The 25,521-nt window shown below is 40.1% G+C and overlaps 1 protein-coding gene across 1 annotated transcript in view; it reads right to left on the bottom strand.

Moving 5' to 3' along the window:
* Positions 1-428: 428 nt before the first annotated feature.
* Positions 429-25,521, bottom strand: part of tmem70 (transmembrane protein 70) — a 30,730-nt gene continuing 5,637 nt past the window's right edge. Inside the window, exons 3-5 of the mRNA XM_034183806.1 lie at positions 24,587-24,752; positions 17,099-17,195; positions 429-1,243 (exon numbers count right to left, since the gene is read on the bottom strand). Coding sequence (XP_034039697.1) covers positions 798-1,243; positions 17,099-17,195; positions 24,587-24,739 — 696 coding nt within the window. The 5' untranslated portion in view covers positions 24,740-24,752 and the 3' untranslated portion in view covers positions 429-797. The remainder of the gene's footprint in view (positions 1,244-17,098; positions 17,196-24,586; positions 24,753-25,521) is intronic.

Raw genomic sequence — 25,521 nt, forward strand, 5'->3', positions numbered from 1 at the left:
ATGATTCCTTCTTTATGTTCTCTAATGCCATATACCAACACAGTGCAGAGTAGCTACCTAAACTCTGTAAGTGAGATAGAGTATCTCGTCAATAGTTTTACATCCTCATTGAAGACAACTTTGGATGCTGTAGCTCCTCTAAAAAAGAGAGCTTTAAATCAGAAGTGCCTGACTCCGTGGTATAACTCACAAACTCGTAGCTTAAAGCAGATAACCCGTAAGTTGGAGAGGAAATGGCGTCTCACTAATTTAGAAGATCTTCACTTAGCCTGGAAAAAGAGTCTGTTGCTCTATAAAAAAGCCCTCCGTAAAGCTAGAACATCTTTCTACTCATCACTAATTGAAGAAAATAAGAACAACCCCAGGTTTCTTTTCAGCACTGTAGCCAGGCTGACAAAGAGTCAGAGCTCTATTGAGCTGAGTATTCCATTAACTTTAACTAGTAATGACTTCATGACTTTCTTTGCTAACAAAATTTTGAGCGGAATTCAAACCCGGCTCTACATAGTGGCAAGCTAGCTCCTTATCCACTCACCTACTGTACTTTCCACTGGGTGAAGTGGAAACAAATCTTTGTAACCAGGCTCTTCTGATATTTTCACCTGTTCAGAGGCGACAAAGTGGTTTACTCTGAACTGTTACTGCCCCATCCAATAACATTAATTGGTTAGCTTCTGCTTGTGTGGCGGTGTTTGTGTACAAAATAAAAAATTTGCTGACTTTCACCAAGGCTAAAGAATTGGCGCTAAAGAATTGTTACAGTGACAACATACTTAGAAGTCTTCAGTTAAAGCAATTTAATGGCTTTTGTCTGGTTCCTCCATGTTGGCGTCAGTGAACGTGAAGGGCCGATCGTAGCCCATGAGGTGGTTGTAGTCTTGTGGCACTGGGAACTGCTCCGGGCTCACCAGCAGCCCCATCCTGTCAGCATAGAATGTGGTGAGCATCTTGCTGATGGCTGGAATCCTCACCTGGCTTTGGTGGAACACAGTCCTTTTCTCGGTCAGAGCTAAGCTATAGGTGATGGCGGTGTAGGTGTCCAACTGTACGTTGTGGTAGAGGCGCACCACATAGCCCTTGGTGATGAGGTGGAGGAGAATGGGAGTGCAGAAGGTGAAGAAGCCGATACAACAGCAGAAAGCAGCGTGTGCGAATCCACTCAACCCGGTACTAGATTGCAGTAAGATATGGGGAATGAGTATGAGACTGAGCCCACTGGAGGTGTAAGAGAACAGCTTCACACCTGAACACAAACGCAAAACAAAGCAACAGTTATTCAAATACCACTACAGTTTGAGTCATTTCAGCCGCTCAAGTTGATTCAACTGTTACAAGTGAATCTGTCAATAAGAAAAGGTATCTGTCAAAATGCAGACAGGAGACTAGACTTTAGGGAACTCACAAAACCCAGACTTTTGTGGTTTATAACACCAGTTTACCGTGACTTGTAGGGCTGTATTTTATTTTAAACAAGAGCAATCAGAGAATTCTGACATCTAAAATTCTGGATCCAGATCACTTCCAAAATTCAGTGAAGTCTGTGGTGAAAATTTGGTGAGAATCCATGAAGTACTTCTGACGTAATCCTTCAAATTCTATATAAAGTGAAATCTTGATCCAGAATCCGGATCCCCTCCAAAATTTAGAGGTGTCTTCCCTGGCCTAATATATATCTATGTTGACAATTTCATTAAAATCCATGCGATAGCTTTGACGTAATCCTGCTAACAGTAATCCTTCAAAGCCTATATAAAGTGACACTTGATCCAGATTTCGGATCCGGATTACCTCCAAAATTGAATGGATTGTTTCATGGCTGAATATCTGTAGGTGGTGAAAATTTAGTCAAAATCCGTGTAGTAGTTTTGATGTAATCCTGCTAAGAGACAGACAGACAGACAAATAAATCGATCATTTTATTATGTCCTTGGTGGACATAACAAGGACAGTTTGCCTGTATTGTGTAATACTAAAACAGTCTTAAACTTAATATTGGGTGGATACAGATAAAAAAAAAGTAGGCTTGGCCACCGTGTTCAGGATACACACAAGCCTTGTTGAGTTACAGACCAAGCAAGTATCAGCGACTGAGTAAACAAGCACAAAAAAGCTGGTATATTGAGGCAAATAAGCATTTGATCCACTGTCGATTTGCAAGATTTCCCACCTACAAAGAATGGGGAGGTCTGTAATTTTTATCGTAGGTACACTTCAACTGTGAGAGAATCTAAAAATCAGAAAATCACATTATATGATTTTTAAATAATGAATTTGCATTTTATTACATTAAATACATATTTGATCACCTACCAACCAGCAAGAATTCTGGCTCTCACAGACCTTTCTTTAAGAAGCCCCCCTATTCTGCAGTCTTGTATTATGGGGAGGTGATAGTGTAGTGTTTAAGTGTTGGGCTTCAGACCAGAGGATCATCGGTTCAAACCCCAGCCTGACCAGAAAAATCACTAAGGGCCCTTGGCCAAAGTCCTTAAAACCTCTTGCAGCCTACCCTATACCGCCGGCGGGATATATGCATTTTTAGTTCACGAGTTCTAAGTTTGGTCTAAATCTTTTCCAATACCTGCTCACCATACATCATTCTTTTCATCTCTTTCTCAAGAAAATGATCATATCACTCAAAATATGACACAAACATCCCATAAAATACAACAAAGAAGTTTGTGTGAGGATTACCGCATAGAAAAAAAAAACATTTTACTTACATCTAACGAGGTGTAGAATCTCTGAACTGCGTCCTTTTCACTCATATATGGTTTAAAACACTCGTTAGATCCTGTAGAATCACGATGTATAATCCTTTCTTCCATAAAAATGCTCCCTGTGCAGATATAATCCTTCAAAACATGTTTATCTTCCGTTAAAACAATCGAAAGAAGTCTTTATGTACTTTCCAGAATGAAAAAGAGGCTCTTGTCCAGACATGGCCACCACCTTCTTGGTATGTGCGTGTTCGTTAGATTATTAACTCCAGGCCACCACAATCCTCTTAAGTCAAATCAAATCAATTTTATTTATATAGCGCCAAATCACAACAAACAGTTGACCCAAAGCGTTTTATAATGTAAGGCAAAAGCCATACAATAATTACAGAAAAACCCCAACGGTCAAAACAACCCCTATGAGCAAGCACTTGGCGACAGTGGGAAGGAAAAACTCCCTCTTAACAGGAAGAAACCTCCAGCAGAACAAACCTCCAGCAGAACCAGGCTCAGGGAGGGGCAGTCTTCTGCTGGGACTGGTTGGGGCTGAGGGGAGAGAATCAGGAAAAGACATGCTGTGGAAGAGAGCAGAGATCAATCACCAATGATTAAAAGCAGAGTGGTGCATACAGAGCAAAAAGAGGTGAATAAAAAGAAACACTGGGTGCATCATGGGAAACCCCCCAGCAGTCTAGGTCTATAGCAGCATAACTAAGGGATGGTTCAGGGTCACCTGAGAGCGAAGCACTCTATTGGGGAGATATGGTACTATGAGGTCCCTAAGATAAGATGGGACCTGATTATTCAAAACCTTATAATTAAGAAGAAGAATTTTAAATTCTATTCTGGAGTTAACAGGGAGCCAAGGAAGAGAGGCCAATATGGGTGAAATATGCTCTCTCCTTCTAGTCCCTATCAGTACTCTAGCTGCAGCATTTTGAATTAACTGAAGGCTTTTCAGGGAACTTTTAGGACAAGCTGATAATAATGAATTACAGTAGTCCAGCCTAGAAGAAATAAATGCATGAATTAGCTTTTCAGCATCACTCTGAGACAAGACATTTCTAATTTTAGAGATATTGCACAAATGCAAAAAAGCAGTCCTACATATTTGCTTAATATATGCATTGAAGGACATATCCTGATCAAAAATGACTCCAAGATTTCTCACAGTATTACTGGGGGTCAGGGTAATGCCATCCAGAGTAAGGATCTGGTTAGACACCATGTTTCGAAGATTTGTGGGGCCAAGTACAATAACTTAATAATAAAGACATTCCTGCAGTTTAACTAATTGGTGTGTGTCCTCTGGCTTCATGGATAGATAAAGCTGGATATCATCTGCGTAACAATGAAAATTTAAGCAATGCTTTCTAATAATACTACCTAAGGGAAGCATGTATGAAGTGAATAAAATTGGTCCGAGCACAGAACCTTGTGGAACTCCATAATTAACCTTAGTCTGTGAAAAAGACTCCCCATTTACATGAACAAATTGTAATCTATTAGATAAATATGATTCAAACCACTGCAGCGCAGTGCCTTTAAAACCTATCGAATGCTCTAATCTCTGTAATAAATGTTATGGTCAACAGTATCAAAAGCTGCACTGAGGTCTAACAGGACAAGCACAGAGATGAGTCCACTGTCTGAGGCCATAAGAAGATCATTTGTAACCTTCACTAATGCTGTTTCTGTACTATGATGAATTCAAGTGATGGCTTTTTAAGTAATGGTTTAATTACTGCCACCTTAAAAGCCTGTGGTACATAGCCAACTAATAAAGATAGATTGATCATATTTAAGATAGAAGCATTAATTAACGGTAGGGCTTCCTTGAGCAGCCTGGTAGGAATGGGGTCTAATAGACATGTTGATGGTTTGGAGGAAGTAACTAATGAAAATAACTCAGACCGAACAATCGGAGAGAAAGAGTCTAACCAAATACCAGCATTACTGAAAGCAGTCAAACATAAAGATATGTCTTTGGGATGGTTATGAATAATTTTTTCTCTAATAGCTAAAATTTTATTTGCAAAGAAAGTCATGAAGTCATTACTAGTTAAAGTTAAAGGAATACTCGGCTCAATAGAGCTCTGACTCTGTCAGCCTGGCTACAGTGCTGAAAAGAAACCTGGGGTTGTTCTTATTTTCTTCAATTAGTGATGAATAGTAAGATGTCCTAGCTTTACAGAGGGCTTTTTTATAGAGCAACAGACTCTTTTTCCAGGCTAAATGAAGATCTTCTAAATTAGTGAGACGCCATTTCCTCTCCAGCTTCCAGGTTATCTGCTTTAAGTTGCGAGTTTGTGGGTTATACCACGGAGTCAAGCATTTCTGATTTAAGGCTCTCTTTTTCAGAGGAGCTACAGCATCCAAAGTTGTGCTCAATGAGGATGTAAAGCTATTGACGAGATAATCTATCTCACTCACAGAGTTTAGGTAGCTACTCTGCACTGTGTTGGTATATGGCATTGAAGAACATAAAGAAGGAATCATATCCTTAAACCTAGTTACAGTGCTTTCAGAAAGACTTCTACTGTAATGAAACTTATTCCCCACTGCTGGGTAGTCCATTAAAGTAAATGTAAATGTTATTAAGAAATGATCAGACAACAGGGGGTTTTCAGGGAATACTGTTAAGTCTTCAATTTCTATGCCATATGTCAGAACAAGATCTAGTGTGGTTAAAATGGTGGGTGGGCTCATTTACATTTTGAGTGAAGCCAACTGAGTCTAATAATAGATTAAATGCAGTGTTGAGCCTGTCATTCTCAGCATCTATGTGGATGTTAAAATTACCCACTATAATTATCTTATCTGAGCTAAGCACTAAGTCAGACAAATGATCTGAAAATTCACAGAGAAACTCACAGTAAGACCAGGTGGACAATAGATAATAACAAATAAACCTGGTTTTTGAGACTTCTAATCTGGATGGACTAAGAGTCAAGCTTTCAAATGAATTAAAGCTCTGTCTGGGTCTTTGATTAATTAATAAGCTGAAGTGGAAGATTGCTGCTAATCCTCCTCCTCGACCCGTGCTTCAAGCATTCTGACAGTTAGTGTGACTCGGGGGTGTTGACTCATTTAAACTAACATAATCATCCTGCTGTAACCAGGTTTCTGTAAGGCAGAATAAATCAATATGTTGATCAATTGTTGAGCGCCTTGGGGCAACTGTTTGTTGTGATTTGGCGCTATATAAGAAAAAAGTTGACTGATTGATTGATTGATCAATTATTATATCATTTACTAACAGGGACTTAGAAGAGAGAGACCTAATGTTTAATAGACCACATTTAACTGTTTTAGTCTGTGGTGCAGTTGAAGGTGCTATGTTATTTTTTCTTTTTGAATTTTTATGCTTAAATAGATTTTTACTGGTTATTGGTGGTCTGGGAGCAGGCACCGTCTCTACGGGGATTGGGTAATGAGGGGATGGCAGGGGGAGAGAAGCTGCAGAGAGGTGTGTAAGACTACAACTCTGCTTCCTGGTCCCAACCCTGGATAGTCACGATTTGGAGGGTTTAATAAAATTGGCCAGATTTCTAGAGATGAGAGCTGCTCCATCCAAAGTGGGATGGATGCCGTCTCTCCTAACAAGACCAGGTTTTCCCCAGAAACTTTGCCAATTATCTATGAAGCCCAGCTCATTTTTTGGACACCACTCAGACAGACAGCAATTCAAGGAGAACATGCGGCTAAACATGTCACTCCCGTTCCGACTGGGGAGTAGGAATGGGTATTGATAAGATTTTATTGATATCGATGCCATTATCGATTCTGCTTATCGATCCGATTCCTTATGGATTCCCTTATCGATACCTCGTGAATTTTGTACTAAAAGTAGGCTTTACAGGTTTTCTATGTATTTCCTTGAGTCTTAAAGTAAATAAATATGAAATTAGTCACTGTATCCTTGATCTCTGGACATAAATAAAAATAAACAAAACGGTGTTTCGTTTTTAAGTTATTAATTCAGACTGGATTCTATCATTCTATCTTGAATTGTCAGAGAACTGCTCAACGTTTGGAGCTGTGTGAACAGAACGGAGGATGATTCTCGTTACTTTCTCGCAACTAGACAGGAGTCCCAGTTAGTAGCTTTAATCCGCACAAAAGTGAATCACAACTCATATTCAGGGATGAAAGTAGTGAAAAACAAAAAAAGCTGAAACCCAAAATTACCCCCCAACACCACCTGCACAAAAATGTTTGAATACTAGACGCTCTGAAATGCAATCTGGGACTATTCCAGATGATAAACTGGAGTGAGTGCAGCATCCATTTAGGTGAGTAAAAAAAAAAAAAAAATACAACTTTCCTTATTCAAATTCATTCCAGTAGTATTCTGCTCTTACTAGGATGCAGCAGTTTTCTATCTTGGCAGATAGTTCTGGAGGAAATCACTGAAGAAATTAACAAACTGAAAATATGGTTTAACCGAAACAAACTGTCATTAAACTTAAATAAGACAGGGATGAAATGGAGGTGTGAGAGTCACTAGGTGTTCACAGGAAACACTTATTTATTTCTGTAAGTATTTATGTATTTATTTATGTTCATTGTTAGTTGCTATTATATATTTTCTGTTGCATTTCTATTCAGGTTCTTTTTGTCTCTTTCTCTAAAATCGTATATAATAATCATTAGATTATTAATATAAAATATTAGGAATATTACAATTTGAAAACAAATGCACCCGAACGTGATGACGGCTGCAATTGCTAAATACTAACTTTTAACATTGAAAATGCTATAAACATGCTAACGTGTTAGCATCGCTCCCATTTTTAAGTTATAAAATACATCTATCAACTGTTTCAGAAGACCATAACAGGTCGGTTTAACATAGAAAAGGTAAATAATACTCACAGACGTATGCTCTTTAGGGTTTTAGCGGGGGAAAATTAAGTGAAAGAAAGAAATAAACGAAGCAATCGATTGAAGCATTGCTTCAAACTGCGAACCACTGCTTCGATTGGTTCAAGGTTCAAAGCAAAGCCGCGCTGCAGAAAAGTTGATTAAGGACCCACTGCAGGGTCTGTAATCAATGTAGAGAAATGATCATTTTCCTGACAAACACCCGCCAAAACAACGGCCACTCTGAAGGACCGATAACAAAATCGTTAAGCACAAAGCTTATTGATGTCGGTGGATCAAATCATTTCTTAACAATACCCGAAAGGTATATTGCGTGAGTTTTTCCACGCCTGTCGGTTACGTCATTTGCCTGTGAACACGCCTTGGGAAGGAGTGGTCCCGCCCCCTCATCGGATTTTCATTGTCTGGAAATGGCGGAATGAAAAGGACTTTTTTTCCATCAGAATTTTTTCAGAAGCTGTTAGAGACAGGCACCTGGAAACCATTCGAAAAATTTATCTGGCTTTCGGTGAAAATTTTACGGGCTTCACAGAGAATAAGGACTGTTACTACAGCTTTAAGGACCCCTTTAAGGACGCTCGGCGCGCCGCACTCCGAGCTGCGACGATGCGGCACAAGCCACCGGACCATTTCTAAACAGATGGCTCTGTGGATACGAGACCGTCGTGTGCTCTTTCTCTGGTTATCACAAGAGCTGGACATCAGCCATTTTCCGGCAGATTTCACTTTTAACAAGAGATTTTGTCATGGAAATCCGCGCGGAGGCTTCGCACGTAAAGACCGACTCGCTTTGGAAGCGAGACAAAGAACACCTCCGTTTCGGTGTTTCAGAGGACAAGTTTGGACATGCCTATCTCGGCTTTCAATGCTTACCAGTCCAGTAAGTATCAGAGAAATTGTGGAGAGCTGGACATGTCCAAACTTGTCCCATGACACGCCGAAACGGAGGTGTTCCTTTGTAAGTGGGTGTTAAAAGGTTCCCCACATTGCTCGTGGTGTGTAGTGAGCACCTTGCATGGCAGCACCCTGACATCGGCGTGCGAGTGTGTTTGTATGAATGGGTGTATGTGAGGCATAAATGTAAAACACTGAGATGGAAAAGCGCTATATAAATGCAGTCCATTTACCCTTCCATTATTAACTGCACCTGTTTGAACTCATCACGTGTATAAAAGACACCTGTCCACACCATGGCCAAGACCAAAGAGCTGTCTAAGGAGACCAGGGACAAAACTGTAGACCTAGCAAAACTAGAGAGTGACTGGAGTTTTACTGCCAAGTGGTTAGTGCACTTGGTTTCAGTGCGGAAGGTTCCCAGTTCAAACCTCACCCTTGCCACATTTCTCCATGTAATGTGGAGTTGTGTCAGGAAGGGAAACTGGCATAAAACGTGTGCCAATTCAACATGCAGATCCACCTTGTGCTTGCTGTGGTGACTCCAAGTGAAGATGAGGGAGCAGTCAAATGGACTTCTTCACTCAACATTTTAGTGGACAGCTTGGGGTGGGTGGGTAAACATTCATTTGAGGGAGGAGCACCTCGAGAGGAGAGTGGGGTCCAGGACACCTCCTCCGGGAAATCTTGAAAAATCAGATGTCATTAGACACATTCTGGGTCATATATTTCGTCAAAGTTCTTTCCAGCACAGTTGAGCATAGGGGGGCCCTATGTGGGGATTTCAGTTGGGGGTTTCCCCCCCCTTTTTTTTAAAAAGGACATGTCACATGTTATTTAACGTCCCAGTCATGATTGTGCCTCTCTCTGTGCACATGGGATAGTAATTACTGGTCGCTGATGGGTTTTTTTTATAGCTAATTATCCCTCTCACACTGCCACTCAGCAGGTGCATTCGTCTGATGATGAAACATCTGAGCTTTCATTCGAAAACCATGGTTCGGATTTACTGTACAGGCGGCGACACATTTCACCCTGAAACTCTTAATTTTTTGAGAGTCTGGCAAATTTTGGATCCTAACATGTGCTGACTCTGCCGTCTGTGTAGCAGGATGCTTTTTCCACCACCGCCGTAAACGTGGAACGTCTCCACGGTGCTGTTTCAATAACAGGCTGTATGAAGACACAGATGTACTTTTTACACTGGAAAAAGTTGGAATACGTTATTTTCAGGGGATAATGGACTTTATATCTAATGTGCCAGAATTGTGAGATAACTTGATGAGGAGCTGACAGCGGAGCTACTGAGGGAGCACGCCAAAATAGTGGAGATGATCTGACGAGAGAGCCATTTTTGGAAGTGGCCGAGAATCCAGCAGCTGTGGCTTATGGGGAGTGCACTGGACACACCTGTCTGCACCCGCTGAGATTATCCATTTTCTTCTAAATCACGACCACAACGGGAAAACATTTCATGCTGGCGGCTGTGGTCTGCCCCTGTGCACAGAGGTATGTTTAATCACAGCTGAACCATGGAGGATTGTCTACAGGTGGATGGCATGGACCCGGACATGGTTCTCCGGCTGACGATCGCACGCAGTCCATGCGTGACAGTGCCAGTCAGGACCTCTTTGATGTAGTGGACCTGGACGCTGTTTGCGCGAGCTATGCTCAACGTCTTTGATGTTGTGGACTTTACATATTTAATCTAGGAAATCAATGAATCTACAAGTGGGTGAGTGCTGTCTTCAGTTTTCTTACTTTTGCATTTTGTTCTCCTGAATGGAGCTGGTTGGCTTTCTTATTTTTATTGTAGTTTGAGAGACTGTCAGATTTTGGGTCTCAATTTGTGCAGAGCCAAGCGTGGGAGTTTTGTTAGCTGATGTGCGCAGGAAAAACATATTACCATACATAAAAACAATTACCGTGGGAAACATCACTTGCCTGACGTTCACTGCCAGGCAACTGAACACAACTATCGCAAGGTTTTTAAAACAGTGCGTAGAATATATATATATATATATATATATATATATATATACATATATATACACACACACATACATACATACACACATACATACATACACATTCAGCCTGTGCATGTAGTGCCAATTACACCTGCTTTCACACAACGTTAAAAGTGACAGTCTTCTTCGACCATGTTAGCACAGAAGCTTGGAAATAACAAATGCAAGTGTAATATGGCATCATTTTATGAGCCAGCTTCAAAGAGAAAACAGGACAATCCAGGGTGGATTGAAGACCTTGGTGGATTCGGGCACACCCTTCAGTTTGTGCCCGAATCCGCCAGCGCTTGCACTTTCTCTGGCGCATGCAGGAATATTATGTCGATTTTTTTTTTACAGAGCAACTATTGAGTCGGTGTTACGGTACAGTATTACCAGCTGGTTTGGCAACTTAACGGTTAAATCAAAAACTCAAACAAGAGAAGAGAGAGCTGAGCAGGGGGTCAAAGCTCTCGATTACCGATCGAGCTACGTTCCGACTTTCACATATGGTCATGAGATTTGGCTCATGACCGAAAGAACGAGATCGCGAGTACAAGCGGCCGAAACGAATTTCCTCCGCAGGGTGGCTGGGCACTCCCTTAGAGATAGGGTGAGGAGCTCGGTCACTCGGGAGGAGCTCGGAGTCGAGCTGCTGCTCCTCCACGTCGAAAGGAGCCAGTTGAGGTGGCTCGGGCATCTTTTCCGGATGCCCCCTGGAAGCCTAGCTGGAGAGGTGTTCCGGGCACGTCCCATTGGGAGGAGGCCCCGGGGAAGACCCAGGACATGCTGGAGGGACTACATCTCTCGGCTGGCTTGGGAACGCCTTGGGGTTCCCCCGGAGGAGCTGGGGGAGGTGTGTGTGGATTGGGAGGTCTGGGCGGCTTTGCTTGAGCTGCTGCCCCTGCGACCCGACTCCGGATAAGCGAAAGAAAATGGATGGACTTTGAAAACGCCAGTCAGACTTTGATCCAATGTGGAAAAATGGTTTTCCCTGGGTGGAAATAACCTCTGACTGTTCTTGGAAATCCCACTAGTATGTATCACCGTAACCACACTTTGATTAAAGCCAATGCAGTCATACGTTATCTTTTTTCTTGTGATACTATCATTTAAGTTATTCATTTCCTCTGTACATGTTCCACTTTGCGTTATATTTAGTAAATAAACATTCCAATAGAAGCCACCTTCTTTTGTGTGCGACCACAGACTATTTCTGAAATTTTGGCGGTTTAGTGTCTTCATGTTTTAATGTGTGTGTTTTTTGCTGCATGTTCCTACCATATAAAGATAACAGACAATAATTACTAAGTAATCTTTGGATATATGAACAGTCTTAAGATGGGCTTTCCATTACAAAAACAATCTTTTTTAAATTGTCTTTTTTAAGCAATGTTGTGCAACATTTGCATGCCCCACCAACCTCAAAGGCAAGTGGGTCTAAAGGTTTGGAGCAAATTGCAGTGCACTATGTTTGAGAAGGAGAGCTTCAGGAAGTGTGCAAAATCAGATCAGTAGAAAGAGGCACAAGCTATGGCAGCAACTGCCAAGGCTGCAGAGAAGAATGGAGGCATCAGGCAGTCGTTCCTGGAGCAGGTCAACATGGAGAGGAAGGCATTCTTAGCAGCACTGCAAGGGATGTACTGGCTGACTACGAATAAAATAGCACACCACCACTTTTCCCAGCCTTTGAGAATATAATGAAGGGCCTGGGGCTTTCCTACCTTGCTCACAACAACAAGATTCATTTTACTCCATTACACATGGAATTCTGAAAAATTAAAAAATGTTTTAGATACTTTTTAGGACTGGAATCATTGGATACTGTTTTCCTTTTCCATGCTGGCAATGCACACTACAATTCTGAGCAAGTGATGGGGAGATGATGAAGGTGCTGATCGATGAACCATGACAGAAGATCATCTCAGACATGCAGGCAATCCCCTACTTCAGCCTTCTCGTTGATGAGATGACTGATTTTCCTGTGACCAAGCTCCTCCTGTTCGGTCGTTAAGATTTTTTTTTTTTTCCCATCAGGTAGTCACCTCTTTCCTGGGAATCAGCGACATTTCCGATGGCACTGCAGACAGAATTACGCCTGTCATGAACGCCATCCTGCGGAACATCGATGTCAACTAGGGCTGAAACGATTAGTCGTGTAATTCGATTACAAAAAATGTTCTAGGCAAATTCTGTGCCTCGACGCTTCGTTTAACGTTGTAGTACATATGCCAGGCCTGTGTGTGGCGCTGTAACGCCCCCAGAAAAATCAACAGAAGAAGACTAGAGCAAGCGCTAATCAAATTAGCACAATAGCTACAGCTTTCCAACGCGACAAACAGAATGATATAAAGTCTTACGAAAAAGACGGTCCACGCTGATCATCTGAAATAGTTTACTGTGCATTTAAAGCAAAGCAGTGTGTTTTTTTTTTGTTTTTTTTTAAACAACACAGTTTCATCCACTGGCCGCTCTACGCGTGGTGGCCGGCTGCTGCCTCTCTCTACCCGGTGTGAGCGGCTCAGCACTGCCCTCACACAGCTCCGTCCCAGCCACAGAGTCTCTGGAAGAAGTCCACGCTTTCTTCTGCGTTTTGCTTAGATTCGTAATAAGTGTTGTGCTTTTTAATTTTCGCTTTTTTGGACAACACACAATGCTTCACAAAAACGGAACTCAAATAAAATAATAATAATAAAAACAGTGACTGCGAGGCTGCATGTTCAACCTCCAGCTGAAAATGAAAAGCATTGGCTGAATCGCAGTGTTAAAAAGAAATTCCTGCAGGGACCCAGTCCACCACCTTAATAAATCAATCAATAAATAAAAATGGGTGCATTTTACAAGTTGGGAAAACAAAAAACAGAAAGCCACAACCCATCACCATTTGAGCAAAATGTCAAGACTTTGGCTGAGCTCCTGACACCAGGAAAGATCCAAAACTTGATGTGAAAACATAAATAATTACCCAGGAAAACAGAAAGGGATACACTAAATTTGACAATCTCCGTGATGACGCAGTGACATTGTGCCATTACTTAGGGAGAGCCCTGGACTGTTAATGTTTTAAAAAGCAAAAGTACTTTTTATCCGATTACTCGATTAATCGCCAGAATAATCGATAGATTACTCGATTACAAAAATAATCGATAGCTGCAGCCCTAATGTCGACATTACAAGAATGGCGGAGTTCAGGTCAGACAGGCAGCCGTCAAGGTTAGGGAAACAATGGAGTGAATTGCATCTAAACTGATAACAGAAGGATCTGTGGCCTTCAGACTTCCTATTCACCCTTGAGAACGCAGAGCAGGTTAGTAAAGGTTAGTAGCAGAACCTTAAAATCTGACCTCACAGAGACAGGAAGCCAGTGAAGAGACACGAAAATGGGTGTAATGTAGTCAAACTTTTTGCTTCCTGTCAAAAGTCTGGCAGCAGCATTTTGAACCAATTGGAGACCCCTAATGTTGGATTGCAGTAAACCAGAAAATACAACATTGCAGTAGTCCAATCTAGAAGAAACAAATGGATAAATCAGGGTCTCAGCATCAGCCATAGACAGGATGGGATGAATCTTCGCTATATTTCGCAGGTGGAAGAAAGCAGTCCTCGTAATATCTCTAATGTGAAAGTCAAAGAAGGATCAAAAATTACCCCAAGGTTCCTCACTTTGTCAGTGTGATGCATGACACAAGAGCCTAAGCTAAGCATTAACTGGTCAAATTGATGCTGATGTCTCACTGGAACAAGAACCATCATTTCAGTCTTGTCAGAGTTTAAAAGCAGGAAATTGCTAGACATCCAGCTTTTCACTGATGCAGGGATTTTGTGTGGATGAGATTACCAGCAGTTATCAGCATGTACCACTGAGTATCATCAACACAGCACTGAAAGTATCCCACAATGCTGCAATATGTGCCCAAGGAGTGCTATATAAAGGGAGAAAAGCAGGGGACCTAAAACCGACCCCTGTGGAACCCCAAATTTCATGTCACTAAGGTCAGAGGTAGTGTTACTGTACAAAACACAGTGAGAACAACTGGTCAGGTATGATGGCAACCATGCAAGGGTATTCCCAGTAATCCCGAGGTGGAATACTTCTAATTCTGAACTATGCCATGTTCATTCTAGACCTCTAGCCTTATGCTTGAGGTCATGCAAGGAAGTAAGATGACACCATTTACTTTTGTATCCTTTCAGATGGCGAGAGAGGCTTCTCTACAATGAAGTGAGTGAAGACATCATTAAGAAACAGACTCAAGGCTGAGACCTGAACAACCTGCTGATGATTTATATTGAAGGGCCACAGGCTGAGGAGTTTATCTTCGACTCAGCCTGTGACAATTGGGCCAGCATGTGCAGAGGAAAGCTCAGTGTCACCACTTCCATTTAAGCCTCCTGTTTTCACATGCTGTGACTTGCCACATAGTGGGTTAAAGTCAGTCTCTTCAGCTAGGCTTAGTTGTGAATATTCAGGTACATTATTTACCTGAGTACTCTTTCCTTTTTTAGTGCTTAGTGTGTATGCCAAATGTAAAGCTGACTGGAAAACAATGTATTTTTGTGTGCCTCAGAGGAAACATTATTGCAGTCTTTTTGAATAAAATGTACAGTGTACAGTGTCTCTGAGTATTTATTTGTCAAGGCTGAGTAGCTCTCTAACTCCATTTCCTAAAAAATAACTTTGACTTTAATGTAGGGCTGTAAAAAAGATAAAAAAAAAAAAAAAAGTTTTACTTTACAAAATGCAGGAAATAGTGTTTTAGAGGGTTATAAACTTAAACATTTTCAGGGTGGGATGCCCCCGGACTGTCTTACAATACTTGTGCCTGTGGTGCTCCCTGTACTAAGTTTTAAATGGACTGCATTTACGAGATCTGTGATAAAAGTAACGGACCTTATTATTTTTTCAAAAACCATATGGATTTGAATCACGTGTGATTACATCAGACATGCTTGAACCCTCGTGGGCATGCGAGAGTTTTTTCATGCCTGTCGGTTACGTCATTCGCCTGTGGGCAGTCTTTGAGTGAGGTGGCCCACCCTCTCGTCGTTTTTTCATTGTTTAGGAATGGCTCAGAGACTGCTGCTTTGTTTGATAAAATTTTTTTCAAAAACTGTAAGGCACAACTGAGTGGACACCATTCGATAAATTCAGCTGGTTTTCTTTAAAAATTTTAACGGCTGATGAGAGATTTTTTTAACGGCTGATGAGAGATTTTGGTCTGTAGTGTCGCTTTAAGGACGGCCCACGGCGCCTGACGGCGATCTGCGCTTCGAGGCGCCATTTCAAGTTGAAAACTTCCACATTTCAGGCTCTGTTGACCCAGTAAGTCGTCAGAGAACTTTCAGAAGAAGTCGGCATGAGGAGTTTATTCGGACATTCCATTGTTAACGGACATTTTGCAATGAAAGAACATGCGGGCAGAGTCGCATGTCGGGCCGGACCCGACCGCAGGGGTCGCGACAGGAAAAACACCTCCGTTGGAAACCTTAATGGGCAAGTTGGAACATGCCCAAGCTGTTAAAAAATTTCTCAGTTACTCACTTGTTGAAAGCCATCAAAAGCCGCCTGAATTTTACATATGGTTTTCAACACGGAGGTGTTTTTCCTGTCACGGCGCACACAGATTCGCCGAGTCGTCACGGAAACGACTCGGCGAATTTGCGCGCACATCTTTCATTACAAAATGTCCTTAAACAGTGGAATGTCCGCATAAAGTCCTCATGCCGGCCTCTTCTGAATCTTCTCTGTTCTCTCACGACGTCCTGGGTGAATTAAGCCTTAAATTAGGATGTTTTCAGGTCCAAACAGGCCGACGACGGCGCCTGGAGCACTGCGCGACGTCCCGCTCCGTGGGAAGTCCTTACACCGACAGAAACACCCCATAATCTCTCATCAGCCGTTAAACTTTTCACAGAAAACCAGCTTCATTTCTCGAATAGTGTCCACTCGGATATCCCTCACAGGTCCAGAAAAAATGTTGATAAAGCAACGCGCGCCGTCCGCAGCGGCTATTCAGACAAAGAGATTCTGATGGGCGGGGTGGAGCACTCCTCACTCAAGGCCTGCCCACAGGCGAATGATGTCACCGACACGCGTGAAAAAACTCACGCATGCACACGAGGGTTCAAGCATGTCTGACGTAAAAACATATGAATCAAGTCCATTTATTTTTTGAAAAAAATAAAAAGGACCACTTTTTTCATCACAGACCTCGTATATAGCACTTTTCTATCTGCATCAGATGCTCAAAGTGCTTTCATGCCTCACATTCACCCTGATGTGAGGCTGCTACCATGCAAGGCGCCCACTACACACCGGGAGCAACTAGGGGATTAAGGCCCTTGCCCAAGGGCCCTTAGTGATTTTCTGGTCAGGCTGGGATTTGAACCAAGGATCCTCTGGTCTGAAGCCCAACGCTTAACCACTAGACCATCACCTCCCCTAAGTTCTCCCCTATGCTGTAAAAAAAATCCTGGTAAGAACCCCGTGAGTCATGAAATCTTTGTACGCTTTTAGACAAATACTGAATGAAAAGGCATCCTGAAAGTAAAAGGGTCCCCCCCTAACAAAGTAAAGTAGTGACATACCAAGAACAACCTTTCCAAGGCTCCCTGTGTAGATGAGCTTCCCACCATCAGAGGAAGTCGCCGTGGAAAAATGAGATACTGGACAGCAGGACTCAATCTGCTCCACAACACACAGAGACACACACAGACAGCAAATCAACTTAGATCACAAGATGAGAACACAAATGCAGGATGCAACAGGTGAATTAGGGAACGCTAAACAATTTGGATAACGACCACACTGTTCCTGTGCCAACACATGGAATTTCCACACTGCTCCATAAGATTCCTGAGCATGAAGGATCTAGGCAGTGCACTGGGTGGGACTGGAAAAGCCATAGTCAAAAGTGTAACAGAAATATATTGAACACATTTTATTTATTTCCCCATTTGTAAAACCACGAATTAGCTTATTATTTTTCAAGATGGTGATCCCAATGCTTGACATTTTACATGTTTCTAGCTGTGACAAGTTATTTTAAAAGCCAAAGTTGCTAAGCAAAGAAATGTGTTAAAACTGTAATGATGAGCTGGAAAAGTCTAGCAAAGTGAAAAGGGGTGCCTGTGCACTTCAAAAACTTCCAGTGATGAGCTGAACATCATTAAGTCCAGTCAGAAGAAAACATCTCTGCTCTTCAAAATGGGAGAAAAGTGTCTTCAACAACTCCACCCACCAAAGGTTGAAGCTGCAGAAGAGACCTTCATCTGGATAAATGTCCCAAGAATCTAGCAAACCAACACCCGCTGCTACGCTTCTAAATAAAAACAAAGGCTGCCACCGCCTGTTCAGGAGTGTGTAGTACTACGTTTGCTTCCATGTTACCAGCATTTAGCGTGAAGACGGCTTCGATTTGCATTTTGTTTGGTGCCAGAAGTTGGTCGATGCCATGCAACACAGATGGGACCAGTCTTCTAAGCAGAGGACCAGTTTCTAAGCAGAGTCGCAGCTTCCTTGTAGAGGCAGTTTGAGAAGAAGCCCGGAGGAAGGAGGAAGGAGTGGAGCCGAGGTTAACTGCGAGCTAACGGGGCTACACGCTAGTTAGCCAAGTCAAGTGTCCAAAGTTAATACCGGCTGGGAAAAGTGACTGAAGCGCACTAACAGCCATAAAAACCCCGGCAGAGACAGGACTGAGCAGGATGCCAAACCTGTGAGGAAATATAAGAGGAATTGTCTTGAAGTAAGGTTGGAGTTATTAACAAGATGCCGTCCAAATTGAACTACGGAGACTTGAAAGAGTCACTTGACTCTCTGGCTGAGGATGTGTCTGCTGTCAAAACGCAGCAGACACAGCTCTTGGAACTTTTGGAGGAGGTTAAACAGCTGCGCCTCCAGAATGAGGAGGAAAAACCGGCGCATCACAGAGCTGGAGCAGCGAGTGGAGGAACTGGAGCAACATTCTCGTATGAACGATGTGGTCATCTCAGGAATCCAACTTAAGCCGCGCTCGTACGCGCGTGCGGTTGTTGGTGGTGGTGAGGAGCCCAGTGAGCAGGAGACGCTCTCTGTGGAGCAACAGGTGGCATCCTACCTCCAGAGTAGAGGGATAGAGTTGGACCTGGAGCACACTGAGGCATGTCACACTCTGAGACAAACCGGAGAGAGGCCAACCGTCATCGTAAGATTTGCCAACAGAAGAAACAAAAGGGCACTCTTGAAGCAAAGATTCAAACTAAAAGGAACAAATGTATTCATGAATGATCACTTAACCAAAAAGAATGCCGATATAGCCAAGAAAGCAAGAAACCTAAAGAAACAGCAAAGAATTCAGCAAACGTGGGTAACAAATTGTAGGATTCTCATCAAACTGAATGGTACACCAGAAGAAGCAAAAGTTATGGTGGTGAGAAATATAGAAGAGCTTGACAAATATAACTGAAAGATAAAGGTAACAATGTGAGACTCTATACACCACCATGAACATTACAACAAACATATTCACACCAAAGAACAACAAAGATACAGATTTGTTACAGAGAATCTTACAATTTAAACAAAAGGAACTGGAAACATTTAAATATACTGAGCACAACACACAAGATCAGGAAAATGTAACTGACCCGGTCAACAACCTTCTTGTTTCAATAAATATGAACTGTGATTACTATACACAAGACCAGTATACAAATGTTACGACTTCGGACGACAAATTGTCAATCATACATTTCAACAGCCGAAGTTTGTACACTAATTTTAACTCTATAAAGGAATATTTGCAACAGTTTATATCACCATTTAGTATTATTGCCATATCAGAATCCTGGTTACAAAAGGAAAAAGGTATTGATTTTGATTTAGAAGATTATGAGTTGCATTATGTAAACAGGAAATACAAAACAGGAGGTGGTGTTGCATTATATATTCATAAAACAATTCAGTTTACGGTTGTAGAAAGTATGTCAGTAACAATAGATGGAGTAATGGAATGTCTGACAGTCGAAATAGACAACAAAAAGAGGAAAAATATTATTGTAAGTTGTGTATATCGGTCACCTGGTTCAAGTATTGACATTTTTAATGAACAAATGGAAAAAATGTTCTCGGAAATAAGTACTAAAAATATATTTGTCTGTGGGGATTTTAATATAGATCTTTTGAATCCTGAAAAACTGAAATCAATAGATGCTTTTTCTGACACAATGTATAGTATGTCCCTTTATCCAGCAATTACAAAACCAAGTAGAATAACATCTCACAGTGCCACAATAATCGATAATATCTTTACAAATATTATTGAAAATCAAGTTACAAGTGGCCTGTTCATATGTGATATCACTGATCACTTACCTGTTTTTATTGTTTATGACTGTGACCTTAAAAAAAACTAATCATGACAGAGAAGTAGTCCATAAACGAATAAGAACAGAAGAAACAATAAATGCCTTCAACAGCAGTTTAAGTATACAAGACTGGAGTACAGTCTACAGTGAGTTAGATGTAGATGGTGCATATAGCAATTTTATAGATATTTTCTGCACGTTGTATAAAAAAATTGTCCCCTTAAAGAATACTATAAAAATAAAAGATACAATAAATGTCCTTGGCTAACTAAAGGAATATTAAAAGCCTGCAAAAAAAAAACAGCCTTTATAAAAAATTTATTAATTCAAAAACAAAAGAAGCTGAAATAAGATATAAAGTATATAAAAACAAATTAACAGAAGTCATCCGAATAAGTAAAAAGTTGTACTATGATGAAATTCTACAAAAAATAAAAACAACATCAAAGAAACTTGGAACATTTTGAACAACCTAATTAAACCAGGATCTTCCAATACAAGATATCCAGATTATTTTATTGATAAAAATGTTCATGATTACAACATGAATAATATAGTGAATGGTTTTAATAAATTTTTTGTACATGTTGGCCCTGATTTGGCAGCTGAAATCCCAAATCCAGGAATTCAGCAGTCTAATGAAACTATAAAAAGAAACATAAATTCAATTTTTCTTTCAGCAACAAATGAACAGGAAATAAAAGACATTGTTAATAAATGCAGAAACAAACTGTCTACAGACTGTCACGATATAGACATGGTATTAGTCAAAAAAGTCATCAACAACATTTCAAAACCTCTGACCTATATCTGTAATTTGTCATTCCAAACTGGATGTGTTCCGGAAAAAATGAAAATTGCAAAAGTTATACCACTGTACAAAAATGACAACAAACATATTTTTACCAATTATAGACCAATTTCTTTACTCCCACAGTTTTCAAAAATCCTAGAAAAATTGTTTGACTCTCGTTTGGAAAAATTCATAGAAAAATATCAGTTAATAAACGAAGGTCAATATGGTTTTAGAAAGAAAAGAACCACTTCAATGGCTGTTATTGAGGCAATAGAAGAAATTACTAATGCATTGGACAGAAAAAGATATGCTGTTGGAATATTCATTGATCTTAAAAAAGCATTTGATACAATTAACCATTCAATTTTAATCAACAAATTAGAGAATTATGGTATCAGAGGAGTTGCAGGAAATTGGATAAAAAGTTATCTTACAGATAGGGTCCAATACGTGGAAATGGGAAATTACAAATCTGAATGTCTTGGCATTGCTTGTGGTGTCCCCCAGGGGGCAGTGTTGGGTCCCAAATTGTTTAATATGTATATTAATGACATTTTTAATGCATCTAGATCATTGAAACTAATATTATTCGCTGATGATACAAATATATTCTACAGTAGTGATAATTACAATGAACTTATAAATACTGTAAATGACGAACTAAGTAAAATAAAAAATGGATGGACAGTAACAAATTATCATTAAATTTAAATAAAACAAAAGCAATGATATTTGGTAATTATAAGGTTAAATCTAAATTACAAATATGTATAGACAGTGTCCAAATTGAAAACTCAGCTGAAAACAAATTTTTAGGAGTAATAATAGACAGTAAATTAACATGGAAAGCCCACATCAGACACATAAAAATGAAAATTTCAAAAAGCCTCTCTATTATGAATAAGGTAAAGCAATTTCTTGATCATAATGCACTCCGTACATTATACTGTTCTTTAGTTCTCCCATACTTAACATATTGTGTTGAAGTGTGGGGTAACAACTATCAATGTTCAACACAACCACTATTTATACTACAAAAACGAGCAATAAGGATCATACATAAAGTTGGATTTTTAGAACATAGCAATAATCTTTTTATGCAATCAAAATTGCTTAAATTTCATGATCTTGTAAAATATTCTACATTACAGATTTTATTTAAGGTATTTAACAAATCACTGCCAAGTAACATTCTAAAGTTCTTCTCAGTTAAAGAGTGTGTTCATAATCTTAGAGGTTTTGCCAAATTCACATTATTAAAAGTTAGAACCACTCGGAAAATTTTTTGTGTGTCTGTCTGTGGAGCAAAGTTATGGAATGGTTTGGACGTCAGACTCAAGCAATGCCAAAGCATTCATGAATTCAAGTCACATTATAAACAGAGGGTCTGGGATCGGTATAGAATGATTGAGACTTAACAATAAAAGCCATTTTACATTCATGGCTCATGACTCTGTATCACAATTGTTGGTTTGTGCATTATATGTTTCTTTCTTTCATATGTTTGGTTCTTCATCATAATTGGTATTGTTGTCTCTTATCATTGTTGGTATGTTTTTTATATGTTTGCTTTCTTACCGTAATTGGTATTGTTGTTTTCTTACCATTGTTGGTATGAGCATCATATGTTTGTTTTCTTTGCCATAACTGGTATCGTTGATTTCTTACCGTTGTTGGTATGTGCTTGTCGCTTGTTTATTATACTGGTATTGTTTTCTTGCTGCTGTTGGTATCTATTGTGGGAATTTACAAGTATTTAAATGTATTATTTTCTTAATTTTCTATCTAATTGACGGGAAGCAGCTATGCACTTTATGTTAAATTTGAATAAAGGGGTGGGATTAAATAAGTTTTCTTCCTCCCACTCCTTTTTGAGCAGATTCAATGTTCTGAGTTAATAGTAAATTCAGTTTTTTTGTTTTTTATGTTATTGTTAAATTGTTTTCTGTTTTTTTTTTTTTTTTTTTTTCTGTATTTCTTATCCTCTGCTCAAATAAAATAGATGATGATGATGATGATGATGATGATGATGATGAAGGCTCTTTAAAAAGAAACTACTTTATTATTTTTTTAAGAAACTTTAATTTTATATTTTAACAATAAATGAACGGATCATTAAAAATGTCCATGAAATCAAAGTTAAGTCCAAAGACATTTGCACAGGCGGAAGCCCTGCCCCTACTGTGCAGTTTTAAAACATTCACAATCACCAGTCAAATTCATATTTTAGAAATTACACTGTCCTGATCACAACATTAAAGGCAATCCACATATTCTGACAATTATAAATGGTAAATAGACTGCAGTTATACGCACTTTTTCCATCAGCATCAGAAGCTCAAAGCGCTTTACAAAGCGCCTCACATTCACCCCGATGTGACGGTGCTGCCATACAAGGCGCTCACTACACACCGGGAGCAACTAGGGGATTAAGGACCTTTCCCAAGGGCCCTTAGTGATTTTCCAGTCAGGCTAAGAGTTGAACCGAGAATCCTCTGGTCTCAAGCCCAACACTTAACCACTCGACCATCACCTCCCCACAAGTTGAAATTACTCAATTAAAAAAATGATTTCATCATGAGGTTTATGTCACATAATTTACAATCACACTGAAGTCATTGTTAAATCATCGCCTGTTGTATTTATAATAAACATTTGTATTTATTTACAGTGTTTGTTTTTCTGGTTGAAATGAGATATGAATAATCTACCAAACTTAAAAATGTACACATTTCCATGCTATTTTATTTGTCTAAAAATAAATGTCCAAGGTTTCTTATGTTAAACAAGAAATCATCTCATCTGAAATAACAGCTGAGTTATGGTTTTAATTTACAGATCAAGAAAGGTTTCAAAAGAATGTTTTATTTTTTTGCTATTTTAATTACAAGTGTTCTAAACTTTTTTTTTTTTTTACAGTAATCAGAAATTAATTTTTAGGTTAAAAAAAACATTTGTAAGGATTTTGTCAGGAAACTGTTGGGTATAAATGAGCAGCTCTGTGACACGTTACTGTACTGTAGGCTTCCGTGTTTTGGACTGATGCCTTGTTTCTATTGGACAGCGCGAAGCTACGTCACAGCGCACAGCAGCAAAAGTTGGATTGGACTGAACATTGACTGCGGCAACTTGATGATAAGCAGCAATGCACTCTACTGTCGAAGCATTGATTAGCTCTGTTTTCTGACGTGACACTTGACGTCGTGTCAAAAACGTGAAACTTCTCATTGAAAATAATGCTTTTTAGACTGATTTGCAACACTTCTAACGCCGTCAACTCCTCTGGTGTGAAAGCCCCTTTACGCTACTAAAGATCCCAATCACCACACCCATGACCGCGCAGAAGCTGAGAGGTAATTCTCCACCTTGGAAAGAATCCAAACTTTTCTCAGAATCATTATGAACCAGAACAGGCTGACTGCACTGGGCATGCTGTTGATGGAAAAGAAACTGGTGACAGAGCTAACGGGCACCGATAAAGTAGGTTGTATTGTGATTGTGATTTGTCTTTAGTTTGTTCTTTTGTTGTTCACGTATGAAATGCTTTTTTATTTTGTTTCATCCCAAGTTGCCCCCCACCCCCCCTTAAAATTTTTAGCACCAGCCGCCACTGCCTTGTAATAAAAAATGTTTTGGCAACTGAAACATCGACACCAGAAGCGTACAGTGCTCTTCTAGAAGTGGCGGTCGTATTCGGGAGTGCAAACTAAGTGGTCACACTTTGTCCGGGTTCGCATATTGCGTACAAACAAGTATACAGATTAAAATTAAATACGTAAACACCCGCTAGCAAGAGTTAAACTGTTAAAAATAAATGAGTCTTCCTCCGCGACCCGTTTTAAATGTGAAGGTCACACCAGATCGCGGACAAACGACATGTGAGCCTGTAATATGCACACCTCCTCCGAGATTGCACGTAAACGCAGCATGATTACCTTGTTTCTCTGGTTGAATTTTGACCACCGAGCAGCAGCGGCTCTGCTTCCACTCAGCCTCCCACAAGAAAACGCATCTGACAAAAGTACATTACCACAACATTGGTAAACACTATAAAGTCGTAACCTACGTGAAATATTCATAACAATCATCGTTAGCTTTTCGCTTTTTTTTTTTTTTTTTTTTTTTTCTTCTTCTTCTTCTTCCGCCTCCTATTGTTTAATGGCGCGTGGCAACCAGCTTATATGGAGCATTACCGCCACCAACTGGACTGGAGTGTAGGTCAGGAAGCTAACATCCCCAAAATAAAAGAAAAAATAAAATAGGTACACCATGTAATGTGGAGTTGCGACAGGAAGGGCATCCGGCGTAAAACTTGTGCCAATTCAACATGCATATCCACCTTGGATTTGCTGTGGCAACCCCAAGTGCAAACAAGGGAGCAGCCGAAGGGACTTTTTTTTTTTGCAGTAATCAATTTTAATTTCAATTCTTTTTTTTTTTCAGTTCAATTTATTTTCATTTATATAGCGCCAAATCACAACAGAGTTGCCTCAAGGCACTTCACAGAAGTAAGGTCGAACCTTTCTAATCCCCAGAGTGGTAGTAGTAAGGAAAAACTCCCTCTGAGGAAGAAATCTCAAGAAGACCAGACTGAAAGGGGTGACCCTCTGTTTGGGCCATGCTACAGACACAAATTACAGAACAATTCACAAAAGAAATATACAGGAAATGCTGTTGGTGCACAGGACAGGATGGTCTCCAGCACAAATACCACACCCATCTCTGGACATAGCTACACCGTAAACAGAGAAAAAACAGAAATCAGGCATCAGAAAGACAAGCAGTACAGTATAATTTGTCAGCATTAAACAACAAGAAAAACAGGAAATACTAAGGTGATTGCTGGTCACTAGCCCTAAGCTTCACTAAA

The sequence above is a fragment of the Thalassophryne amazonica genome, chromosome 12 (genome assembly GCF_902500255.1).
Source record: "Thalassophryne amazonica chromosome 12, fThaAma1.1, whole genome shotgun sequence".
In the NCBI taxonomy this organism is placed as follows: Eukaryota; Metazoa; Chordata; class Actinopteri; order Batrachoidiformes; family Batrachoididae; genus Thalassophryne; species Thalassophryne amazonica.